Below are 13,562 nucleotides of genomic sequence, written 5' to 3' on the forward strand. Positions count from 1 at the left end.
TTTGAAATATGAATATAATCAAGCATATCTTAGGTAGCTGTTGACTTAACATGATACAATACATTTTTTTTTCCTGACAGGCGCTTACTGAAAAAACATGGAGCGTTGAATTACTCTAACACTTTATTCATATGTTATCAAAGTGTTCAAAATCTCCCACAATAAGCAGCTGATGTGACTTTAATGAATGTCCACCAACATAATTTAAAAATAAAATCTCTGTCAGAGGCAATTTTAGTCCAGCCAAATTCGATGTCATCCTTTCCCTTTGCCCCAAAGCAGTGTTTAAGAGGATTTCAAAGATTGCCTTGCACAAAAGAATTTTGTTAATAACAAGGCATCTATTTCTATTTGGAAAATGATAGAACACTTCTTAGTTGAAGGACTTGGGTGAATCTAACTGCCTAGATTGTATGGGAGTATATCATGTTATAGGATACATTTGTTTAAAGTTTGGGAAATGAATGGCTCCTAGAGTTGTTGGACCTGCTGCAGGATGTTGTGTGGGCAGAAGCTGCCCGAACTTCCTTGGACAGCTGTCGCAATACCGGTCACGCTGCTTTTGTCCTCCTGAGTTTGTAATATGGCAAATTACTATGCAGTTATTTATAGGCTTTGTATTGTGCATCAACAAGGTATAGGATGATGCCAACAAATTCACTTTACTGTTGAAAAAAACCTTGTCTTTACAATTTTTAGGCCATATTACAATTACATGACAAGAGGTCATAGGTTATGCCCTCCAATACAGACTGGTCTCTAAAAGGTGACTGCTAGTGACTTCGGTTTTCAGTCTGAACTTGTAGAAAACCACTTCATTTGTGCTTGGGAGTCTGTAACAAAAAATGCTGTTATAAGAATCTGCTTCTTCTGGAGAATAGGGTTGTGTGTGCTTTCCCTAGAAATCTTGCTTATCAGCAGAGATACAAGGCAAAACAAGAACTTCAGTAAGACTGATGGGCAATTTTTTTTAATATCTGCCTAAGACTTGAAGCCTATGTATGTTTGACAGATTTTGAAGTTGTTTCTCCAGGTATTTCTAAATCCCTGCTGAGAAAAGTTTCTTCTAATCTATCTTCCACAAAGCTGCACAATGAAAGGTCACAGCACGTAACTAGGACCCAATTTTATACACACCTTTCATACATAGGCAATCCTTCAGTGGAAATGTAGCCAAAAAAATTATCAGTCCTGTTGGACAGACATGCATAGAGAATGCATAGAGTTTTCATGTTCTTGAGTGAAATATGTAGTGTTCTATATCTGCGTAGCTGATAGGGAATTTAGCTTCTAGAAGCAATTAAACATGTGAAATGCAAACTTACTGATTTTGTTCAACTTCCATCTTACCTCTCCATTTTTTATTTTATTTTAGGCCATTTCTGCAAGATCAGGTTTTTAGCTTTATCTTTTGCTGTTTGTAACAGGGATATATCAGTTGCTAAAAAAACCGAATAGTTGTGTATGTTCTGTAGTAACATTCTGAAAATCTATATTTATCAAGTAAACATATCCTGAAGAAAGTGGAAAGATCTTTCCTACTGACAGTTCTTTGCTGTGGGAATGTTAGTGTCTGTTGTACCTTAATTTGACTAATTTGCTGATCTGCTATGCCAACTTTATACTCAAAGTACTTGTAGAATATCTTTGTTGAAGTTTTTTGGACATAAGGGCACTTAATTAGATACTGCAGAGTAACTGGAGCAGAGGACATTCAAAAATAGATTCAAGCAAGAGCCTGTAACACTATGTCACTGTATTCCACTGAGCAGATCCTTGCATAGACCTGTCTGAGTTGCACCATAGGTGCTGGTGGCCAAATCTGCTCTTTTCCTTTGGCAGAGGTACATATGAATGCTTTGGGGGTTTTGTTTGAATAAGCAGTTACACAGGTTTGAACTAGTCAATGCTTAATATGAGTTGTATTACAGGGAAGAAGGAATGGAGACCTAACAAGATAACCCATATTAAACAGTCCTCTTTTCTGTTCTTAAAGTTAAGTTTGGAAGGTGTCAGAAACTGACATCAAGCACTGTTTGAGTTGGGAGGCACAGAGGTCACAGACTTTATTTGTCACAGTCATTGTTGCCTTGTCTGTGTTAGAACTTCAATTTCCAAAATATGCTTTTATAGAAGGACTGTGTGTGTCTGGCTTATTCAGCTAATCTTATCAAGACTGCAGACTGCAAAAGATGGAAGCCACCTCTATGCAGGAAAAGAAGTTCTGCATTGTTGCTTGTGCTCCTGTGCCACACTGGGATTTATCCAGGACAGATCTGAGAGTAAATATGGTTAGAGAGGGCAGATCTGACAACTTATCTTTTAAGTAGTTAACAATGTAGGGACTCCCATGGAGCTTCAGCTGACATGGCAATGCTCCTTCCCCCGATTACGAGCTTGATTTCACTGCTGTGTTGACAAGATCAAACCCAGGTCTTTTAAAACTGAAAGACCTGGGATCAAAAGGAAACTTTTCTGTTGTCACTTTTAACAGATTTTTATCTTACTAACTCAGTCTCAGCAATGTGTAGCTGTTTTCATCCTTCTTTTCCTGTTATCAGATGATTCAGTGATTAAATATTTTCGTGGTGTGCTGCTACTTCCCAGCTGATCAGATATATGAGAGCAGCAATTGTGAGGAATTTTATCTATTTTATCTGTCATTAATTCCATTCCTTATATAATTAGTAAGACCTACTGAAACTCATGATGAACAAGTTAGCAGACCATAACTTTTGCAACTACTGAAGATGACATACTTGTCAGTGCTGTTTGAAGAAACCTGTAAGATTTCTCTTGGGATAATGGTTATGATTACTTCCAAACTCTGCTTTTATTGTTTTGCCTGGTTGGGAACAAAATGATTTAGAGGAAACTGGCCTATTTTTCTGGTAAAAGTTCTTCCATATTTTGTATAAATTTTAGTCTTTCTATTGGAGTGCAAGGAGCCTTCTTCAGTGAGGTAATTTTGTCTGGAACAGCAAACTCACTACAGTATGCTTTAGTAGTGTTTTTTAATTCTTCCAACTTGTCTTGTAATAAATATGGAGAGCCACCAAGCTGCTTATTTCATCTCTGACTTCTGAACTCAATGACCTTCTGGATATCAAACTTGAAAGCAATGTCTTTGACAACAGGTGATCTGGATTGGATGGTATCATATAGTTTAATGACTGTGACTCTATATATGCAGATTTGTAAATTTGTAGGATAAAAATTTGATCTTTCTCAATGATAAAATTCCCAATGAGTTTAGTGAAGTCAGCACAACTTTTCCAGGTCAGACATTAGTTTTCTGTTCCTCTGAACCTCCTAGATGGTAATTATTGCTGTAGCTATTGACTTTTTATATATTTTCCATGTTTTATTTATTTATTTATTTTCTGTTCCTTTTTAAAGATCCAAGTACAAATCCAGCCTATTCAGAAGAAAGATTGGCTCATGAAGCTTTGCAATTAGAAAAGCGCTTGAGCTTACTGTCTCATACAAGTCGCCAGGGCAGCGGAGGTAAGAAATATCTTTACTTAAATAAAAATAAATGGTGTTCCTTCCTTCCCAGGCGTTAGAAATGTGCGTATGTATATAATTATAAGATGCTGAGGTTAAAAGAAAAATAATAGAGAAATGGCTTCAAAGTTGCAAGCTCTCATCTTACTGGAGGACTTTAACCACCCTGACATCTGCTGAAACAGTAGCATGGCAAGCTATAGGCAATCCAGGAAATTTCTAGAGTATATTGAAGATAATTTCTTAACCCAGGTAATAGACAACCCTACCTGAGGGGATGCAGTACTGGACCTGATGGTCACCAGCTCAACAGTGACGTCAGTATTGGAGGTGGCCTGGGCTGCAGTGCTTACGCATTGGTGGAGCTCAAGGTCCTGAGGGATATGGGACAAGCAAGAAGTATAGTCAGGACCCTAAACTTTATGAAAGCAAAATTCCAGCTCTTCAAAGACTTAGTCAGTAGGACCCCCTGGGAAACGGTCCTCAGGGTCAAGGGATCAGAACAGAGCTGGCCAATATTTAAGGATGCTTTCGATAGAGTGCAAGAGTGCTCAGTCCCCAGATCAGGCAGGGAAGGTATGAGACCAGTGTGGCTGAGTCAAGACCTGCTGGTCAAACTGAAGCGCAAGAGGGAACTGCACAGGCAGTGCAAGCAGGGGCAGGGAACCTGGGACGTGTACAGGAACACTGCCCAGTTGTGTAAGGATGAGGTCAGGAAGGAAAATGTGCACCTGAGTCTGAAGTTAGCAAGGGAAGCAAAGAATAATAAGAAGGGCTTCTGTAGGTATGTCAACCAGAAAAGGAAGGTTAAAGAAACGTTAATATATGTTCAGGTTAAAGGAACCTGAACATATATCTTTTATTGAACATGGTTTTTTTCTTCTTCTGGGCATGTTGCTGAGAGCTACACTAATACTTTTGTAATTGATGCCTTCTGCCTAGACAGTGGTATAATTTAATCTCAGGACTTACACTTACGCAGGCATCAAGCCAGTGTCATGCACTGGGCATCGAGGGAAAAGAAAGGTTTAGATTTAATGGGATAGACATTGATATTTTGGGATAGTATATATCAGGAATTACTCCATGAAGAGCAACAGAATTGTTCTAAATATTTCCCTCAACACCTGAGAAGAGAAATAGCCTAGTAATGCTAGAACCTTAGGTCACAATTTGCAGTGGACCCGTCCTCTTTCTGCCCTATCTGGCAACTTATTGTCCAAGGTCTAAAATCAGTGAAACTAGTTAAAATACCTATAAAATGATCCTACTGTCAGTGTTTTTTCAAATTGCTTTTATTAAGAGGGAGGGAGGGAGGGAGGGAGGGAGGGAGGGAAGGAAGGAAGGAAGGAAGGAAGGAAGGAAGGAAGGAAGGAAGGAAGGAAGGAAGAAAGAAAGAAAGAAAGAAATAACATTGTGGACTGTATGTGCCACTACAAGAAAGTGGTTTTTTGTTTGTTTATTTGTTTTTGTGTATGTGTTTGTGTGATGTTTGTGTTTTGTCCTTACACCCTTTCATGCCAGTGTTTAATTTTTTTCTTCCATCTGTCTTGGATAGCAGTAGTTACCTGTAAAGGTGTCCTTGCAACTGTCAGTGAGAAAAAAATTCTTGCAATATATGCATAAATGAATCATGGAAGATCTTTGTGTATATAGATATGTAAACATTTTTATAATAGTAGTATTTCCATTTTTGTTTGTTACAGAGATGTATGGTTGCATTTTGTACATCAGAAGTACAGTGTAGGAGAGCTGAGAGGAGAGAACAGGGCAATCTTAATTTTTATTTTATTTTTACAGTCTCTAGCACTCACGTTGATGTCATTCAGATAAGATTTAAATAGAGATAAGAGTACAAATAGGAATAATTTGGTTGATTCAGATCAAATAGAAACAATGAAAAATCTTACATTGCTTTGGGTTACAGTAACAAGGTTTTCTTCAGAGCATCCTTAGCTATTCTGAGCCTGGGACTTCGTGACTATTCTCTGTGTTATAAAACAGGAGTATCTAAAATAAACCATCTAACTGTACAGAAGTAAAAGATGGTTAAAGAGGGGAGAACTTGATGCATAAACTCTAAAAATTTAGCCCTGAATGAGTTATGTTCCATGATGTGGTAGAGTTATGGCAAGGTAATGTGTTATTTGAATTTTATTTTTCCTGTGGGGATAGGAATTATTGCAGGAATTCTGTCTTTCTGACAGAAGTTCTCCTTACAAAAAACAGATGGAATCTTAGGGTCCTTTCTGTTTGTACATACTCCTCATGCTTCATTCTGTCAATTGTGTTTTAAATGTAGGCTGATGTGTTTTCTTCTTTTCTAGGAGACGAGAGAAGTCTTTCAAGCTCATCTTCCGATACCAGTCACTCGGATGTTAGTGTTGGGAGCAGATTGACAATTTGGCCTGAACAGTCTTCAGCTAGCACTTCTCAAGAGAGTCATGGACTGGCAGCTGCAAAGGGCATTCATCTTGGGGAAGAAAAAACATTTCCAGAAGGGGCACATGGCACCACAAAACCACCTCCAAAACCCCTCCGATCCAGACAGCTACAGGAAATAGGTCGTCAGAGTTCTTCTGACAGTGGAATAGCTACTGGTAGTCACTCTTCTTACTCTGGAAGCTTCTCTTCTTATGCTGGGAGCTTGGACATTTGCCATGGTGATGAGTTTGGATCATTGCTAAGCTTGCCATTGAACTTTCCTTCAGATCAGAGCTTATGTACTTGTCCTCACAGTGAGCCCCAGAGAGGTGCGGGATCAGAGTATCAGGTTCCCAGCTCTCTCAGACATGTTTATGATATACCCAGGAGTTTGTTACAGGCAGCTTCTAAAGATGTGCAACCGAAGAGCTCATATTCCACGCTACCGAAGGACCAGGCCCCATCGTCTCAAGGTGCTAGTGACTCAAAACTGCTATTACCACACTTGGAAGCACGCAGGGTACCTGAGCACAGCCAAGACAGAGGGAGGCCTTCATCCTTACTTGCAGAAAGCAGCAAGGACTCAAGTGATGAGACATATGTGGATTTTGTTTCGAGGTGGTCAGACACAAAACCACCAGGACAGGTGTCAGACTCCAAAAGTAGTGAGTTTTCACCACCTAGTGGGGCCTCAGCTGACCCCTGTGACACATGTAGCCCCCACCTTGGGATGACAAGAGCTCTTTTTTCAGCTTGTCCAATCTGTGGTGGACTAAAGGTAAATACCTAACACTGAGCAGATGCTAACAATAGAGCATGATTAATATAAAATTATTTAAGCTGCAAGTCATAAATACTATTGTTTCCTTTATAATTTGAACAGGTGATAATTCTTGTGTTGCTTATGCTCAAATAAGGAAGCACATGAATTCCTTAAAATCTGTGCCTGATCAAGAAAAATTGGATGATATAGGCCATCAGTCATTATTTTTGAATAGGCCAGTTTTGGTTTTGGGTGTATGCGAGTGGCTTAGAGAGACAGAAACTTTGAGGTGGAGATGGCCGAGTTTGTCATATAATAATAATAATTCAGAATTAAGGACATTGATTTGTCTTACTGCTGGTATTTCAAAAGAAGAAAGAAGGGAGGCCAAATAACACGTGCTGCTCTTTTGGTGACCACAGTACATGTTGTTTATTTTATTGGTGTTTTTCTTTTCTCTATCATTGTAGTTTACGCATGTCTTGCACAAGAAGCCAGATTAAGAAAACTTCTCCCCGAGGAAAGAAAAGATAGTCAAGTTAGCATGGCAATCCATAACAGATCACACCCATCCAGTATTGTATTTGTAACTGGCCAAGCTTTAGAGGAGGTGTGCAAAAATTCACTATGTTGTACTGCTAGGACAGTGTATCTGCAGGAAGAAATATTTTTGATGACCAGTCATATAAAGACTTAAAACCTGAAACATGGAGATCCATATGCCTTTTTAAACACATTTGCCAGTATCTGTTCCTATGACTGGTAGTCCCATCAGTTCTTTTTGAATGCTGCTAAATTCTTGGCTTTTTATGGCAGTAAGTTTTATATCTTAATTGTACATTGCATAGAGGAAATATTTCTGATTTTACCTATTCTGAAGAAGACTTTTTTTCGGTGAATGTGTTTGCTAAACTAGAAGAAGGTAAAGCTGTTTCTGTTGGTGAGCTGTTGAAAGCCTGGGAAGGTTAGAGGGAGCACTCAAATTAAGGAATGTGTGAAGTAGGGAATCAGCAAGACGTGCTTTTTTTGGAGGATTTAAGTATTGCCATTGAGGTGTGTACGTTTTAATTGAGCATGTAGGATTACATAAATCACTGCTATGAAAAGGACTTGAATGTACAGTAAGTTATGAAAGAAAGAAAAAATATTATAAACTTATATTGTTCTCATGAAGTATTTCATGCATTTGCATCATTGACTGCCTTCATGTGTCTAAAAACTAGAAAATTCTGTCCACCTGAGGTACTTGTGTACTCTCTCTGACAGCACTGTAGGTGTTACTTTGCCGTGTGCTTTCAGCATTTAGGAGATTGGGAGGCCCTGGTGTGGCAGGCTAGAGTTGTGTCTACATTGATCATTAGGATTGCTGTTCTTCCAAGACCATTCTTGCCAGCTATCTGCAACAAACGCTCACATTAGCTCTCTAGCCTAATTCTGAAAGCTTGGACGGATGCAAGGGCCTGAGATTCAGCCTCCTACTTTTGCTCTTTCTGCAACTCTGGCAGTGGGGTGCACAGCAGTATATCCGCTGCCAGCTTCCTGGGTCTACCACTAATTAGAGAGAATTTGAGGAAAACACACAAGACTGATTCCTTGGTGGGCTCTGCTCTGGGATCAGAAAGCTCCAAGACAGCTTGGAGATAGGCAGTGAGAAAAGAATTATTTAAGGGTGCAACTAGCTCACATTTTAAATGTTTCTGGATGATCTGAATTGTCAGTTTAGACGTGAATTTATCAAAGTTTAACTTGGACATCTGTGGCAGACAGGAAGCTGAAAGTGAGTGTTCTGTCTTCCAAGACATTAAAGGTTCAATTATTCACTCCTCCTTTAACTGCCCGTTGACCCCAAGAATGTACACAACTACATCTTGTACTGCAAAGTGCTGTCACACTTCATGGTGTTTCTACTTCTAGCCCTAATAATATCAGTTGGCAAGAATTTCAGGAATTATCAGTATTTGCACAAATTTATTGAAAGAAACGCTGGTGCAGACTTACTAAATCTTGTTTTAGCATGAGAGATGCACATCTGCTTCTCATCTTTTTTTCTTCTGCCTGTTTATAAGCATTTGAGAAAGAAATCTAATTAAAATGAATGATTCATGGGTTTGCTTTAGCTTTTGAAAGAGAAAAATAACCTTTTCATACGTTGTCCTGAACCATCAAGATGAATTGTTTTAGCAGTATTTAATGGACAGAATCTTTGGCTTCTCATAATGAATACAGTGAAATTACAAATCCATATTCTGTAACTAAAAAATAATTCTTATTTCTTGTGCTCAGAATAAAATAATTTTAAGATGCAGTTAGGCCCAGGAGGAGGTGATTTATAGATTAACTAAGACACATTGGTTTCACATTTATTCAAATTCATATTAAAAATGCTGTAGTGTGCCAGTGTTTGGAATTCCTTTGCAATTTCAGGTTAAGCTGTTAATTAAACTGTGCTGATTATTTTTAAATATCTGCTATTCAAAGGGAGAGAGTGACCTGAAGAGATGAAAGTCTACAGCAGTAACAAAGGATGTAAGCATTGTTTGTTTTCCTCCCTTTACATAGTAAACTTTGGCAAACTGAGGTTAGATTTGCTGTGTTGTCTGCATGTATTGCAGTTCAACATGTGAAGAGTTGGGGACAGGTTGCAGGATGAAGACATCCATATGTGGAAGGCATGGTAGCGTTTGTGATTGGGATTGACTTAGTTACGAACTACCTGCACCACTAATGACAAGGATGATGTTGAACATAGGGAGAACATACCCTGGGAAAGTGTCAAAGTTCAAACAGAAAATAAGGCAAAGAAGCCTTTCTGTTTCACTCTGGATGAAGAATAGAACCAGCATGAAGAAAGTCACTAAATATTGCTCCTATTATTTCTATATTGTATTTCATACAAGACACTGGGGATTAATAAGCAAGCATGCAGGGTGTTTTGCTTTGTTTTATGTTATTGTAGTGTGCTCAAGATGTCCTTCTTTACAAACATCACAAGGTGTGCCTTTGCTATGTAATTTATGCCCAGGTGATTTGCGTGCTATAGGTGATTGCAGAGATTAATTCTTTGTGTATTGTAAGTGTATTTTAAGTTCAGAATGTTGGATTGTTATGGGATTTCTGAGTAAGCTCTAGAGGTTTATTGTTAGACTTTTTACATTTTCAGCTACTTAACTAATACTAATTTTATGAATATAATTTCCGTGTACGCTTGTTGCTCTGTAACTAGATTTGATGCTATGGTTTGAGAGTTGATGTCAACCTTTTTTTATAGGGTGTCTTTTTTTACACCACCATTGTTTGTAAATTTTCCTAGAAGTCTGAAAAATAAAATTATTTTCCAACTGGTTTTGTCCTTTTCCATCTGACAAGTACTGGCTTTAGTTTTGCTCTGCTTTTCATCCCCTGACTTTTGTCTCCTTGCAAGTTGAATTAATATGGAACGATTATGGCTGTCTGTTCACACTACTTAGTGTTATACTGAAATCACTGTTGACAGCTTGAAACGTGTCTATTAGTAGGAATGACTTTTATATATTTCTAGCTCACCCTAAACTCTCTTTTATGTCAGTATAAGTTCTTCTGTATGTAGAAATATAGGCTTGATTACTGCGTTTGTAGTTAACTTGCCATGACAGAGGAGAAAAGAAAGTGTCAGTTTGTGTGTGGCTGTTATCATCAATCGTGTATTGGTATTCAGGGACCTACTTTAGTTGATCATTTAAAAATACCAAAACTTTCTTGGAGGCAATGGTCCCAAATTAGAAGCCAGTCTACCTAAATCCTCTGTGAGATATTTAGTTCCTTCTACCACAGTAGCTGCATGCCTCAAACTTTGAATCTCTGAGCCTATCTGTAGTAAGAGGAAATATGGGAATGCCGTGTTCACAATGAACAGAAAGTGTTTAGGGGTTTTGTGAGGTAGCAGGATCCACAGCTGCGAGCTTCTGAGAACCCTTCCCTACACAATATAGGGAGATCTGGTCACTGCCCTGAGGGAAGTGGATCTTGGTTTCGGTAGGAAGTTGCTGTGATTAACTTGGGGGAAATTTACCTCTTTTAGTCAGTTCTGCAGGAACTCCTTTATTTTGCTTTACAGCTTTAAGAGAAGTCATGCACATGTCTGTACTGTGATCTCTGAGCAGACACTTAGTATATTTAATCATACAGCATCATGTCCCTGCAGGGCTTGTTAATCACGTGCAACCTTCTGTGAGTGCAGAGTCTCGGGTAGATCTAGAGCTACTATGAATATCTATGTTTCCATTGTGCATTGCAGAACAGGGAAAGGCAAACCTAGAGAGAGGCAAAGCTGATGTGTCTTTTGACAGAGAAGGGGCTTGAACTCTAAAGAACCTTTTGCACCGAGGTCTGTTTTGTGGTTTTGCTTAAACTGATTTAACCAAGGTCATGAACAGCCTGCAGCTGGGTAGGGAATAGCCTTGATCTTCCAAATTGTGTACAAAACCCCTAACAATGGATTTAGCTGGTGCACCTCCCTTCACTGTAAATGCTCCTTTTGAAATGGTAAGAGAAGGCCTGTAAAGTGTAAACTTGTAAGTTTACAGTAAGACTCGAGAAATAGTGGCTGCAGACTACATTGCCACAACCGTGTAACTGAGAATGTTTTCAGTTTTTTGTTTTTTAATCAGGTACTTTTCAAGTATTGTATTAAATTAGATAATATATATTGTTATAGATAACTTAAATGTAGCTATATTTTTTTTGCTGTTGGAGCCATCACCTTTTTCCACATGAGACCAAACACCTTAAGTGTTTATCTTGTAGTGTGTTTATTTCCCTGCTTTCTCCAAAAGTACAGGAACACGATTATTAGTAATTACACTCCTTTGGCATCTCTTTTCAAAGATGTTTTAGCATTATTGATGTATGATGCTGCGATATCTTATGCTTCCTCCCACCTTCAAAAAAAGCTACAGGCTGTCTAAATTCGCAGTTGAGAAGGATGCATTTGTCATCTTCCACAGCGTTCTTCCTACTTGTATTTCTGCGCTAGTCTCTCAGAGCTCTGGACAGTTAGGCAACGCACACACACTGTCAAAACTATAACAAGAACAATTTGTACCTCAGAGGGATCTGGAAGCCAGTCGTCAGTGTTACTGACCTGAGTAACAGAGCATTTGTGAGGCTCTTACATGCTTTGATGAGCACGGATTCTGGGTACTATTGACTTTTGGCATGAATTATAAAACTTGTGTTGTCTTCTTTTAAGATTTAATTCCAAATGTTTTTCTTTAAGTCTTGGCTGTGATAGATTAACCTGTAGTGGGGTGGATCTTCCATAATGTGTATCACCACAAATTGAGGTGGCTGGGCTGGACAATGATTTGTCAATCTGGAATTTTACTTACATTGTAGTTATTGTAAAAGACTCTGAATTTTTTACCATCAAATAGTGTTTGTGGGGGACTTTTTACACATTCAAAAGCATCTTTAAAAACACCAATTTTCCCACAACATCTTTGTGAAATAGAAGAAATCCATGATTGTAGATGTCCTTGACAGTGAAGTACAGTCATTTCTGGGGCTGGTTTTGCTGAAAAAAGCACACAACACTCTGCAAATCGAAGATAGGAGTAAAAATATGTTCTCCAGTGGCAGAGGAAAGGGGCATAAAAGAAGTGGATGTAGTGTCAGGTCTAGAGCTTGATTTATTTTGTTTTTCTTTTGTGGTTTTGACTAGGAACCCAAGTCTATCACAGTGTTAACTCCCATCATCTTACTAAGGTGCTGTTGTGTCTGCTTATGTACTGTGAGATGTTGGTTATCAGCAGCTCATAGGGGAAAGAAGAGCTTTTTTCTCCTCAGCTAATAATTTGTACAATATTGTAATGTTTGTTGGCAATGGGCTTCACTCCCGAATAATTAAGAATATACCTGGCTTCCTTTTACTTTGCTGTTATTAGTAATGGCTCATATAAGTGACCTGTCTCTTCCAAAGCTTTGCTTGGAGGAGGTCATCTAATGGGTATGGCTTTGGACTTGAGATACCCCAGTAAAAAACAAGACATCCTAGTCCTACCAGAACTGTGCAAATCTGACTTGCTATGGCACTCTACAAGGCTGCCTTACCTCTTATCTAAGAGATAGTACTGCAGATACTCTCTATCATTAAAGAATCCCCACAGTGTTTTTGCTGAGAATAAAGGTTCTAATCTGAATTCAGACTAATAAGAATTAAGCTCTTGGTGTTTCTTGGGATCAGGCACTAAGTGGAACAGATAGGCTGTGATCTATAATGGGAAAAGAAGTGTCTGCTACAGAAGCACCGGTAAGTGAAATAATAATAATAATGTCAAGAGAGCACTTTCTTACACGAGGAAAGGTAGACAACATAGCTCAGCAGAATGAATTCTTCTATATTAAATAGAAATGTTGCCAGATCGCTCTTCTGTAAGAAAGCCAGTAAAGATACTGATAAACCATGAGATTGACCTTTTATAACCATCAGAATGAACAAATGGCAAAATCTACTTCCTCTCCTGAATACAATCAAGCTAGATTATAGCTTTTATCACCATGACGGATACTTCTTCCTCTGCTGGGAGAAATTGCTTTTCTGAAGAGAGATAAAGAAATATTTTGAAAAAGGAGGGGTCTGACAATAAAAGGTGGAAAAAATTATTCCTTTTAGAATGTAGGGGTTTGTGGGGGTTTTGTTTTTGGTCCAGTTGTAAAGAAACTCATCAGATTGCTGTCAAAGTGGACAATGGAAAATGGATTGCTGATTCTTTTTTTTTCTAAATAGAAATCCATTTCTTTCTGGAAAAATTCTGCAGAATCCTAGAACATGTAAGCAGACAGTTTTCTATCTTTATTTTCTAAAAGGAAGAAAGTAGAATTTACCTGCAGA

The 13,562-nt window shown here is 38.4% G+C and overlaps 1 protein-coding gene across 6 annotated transcripts in view; it reads left to right on the forward strand.

The window, feature by feature from the left end:
- DOK7 (docking protein 7) overlaps positions 1–13,562 on the forward strand; it is a 72,981-nt gene that overhangs the window by 19,062 nt on the left and 40,357 nt on the right. For all 6 annotated transcript variants that reach the window (XM_054065019.1, XM_054065020.1, XM_054065021.1 and 3 more), the window contains exons 6-7: positions 3,400–3,507; positions 5,835–6,709. In XM_054065019.1, coding sequence (XP_053920994.1) covers positions 3,400–3,507; positions 5,835–6,709 — 983 coding nt within the window. The remainder of the gene's footprint in view (positions 1–3,399; positions 3,508–5,834; positions 6,710–13,562) is intronic.

Source organism: Cuculus canorus, chromosome 4 (assembly GCF_017976375.1).
Source record: "Cuculus canorus isolate bCucCan1 chromosome 4, bCucCan1.pri, whole genome shotgun sequence".
Lineage (NCBI taxonomy): Eukaryota > Metazoa > Chordata > Aves > Cuculiformes > Cuculidae > Cuculus > Cuculus canorus.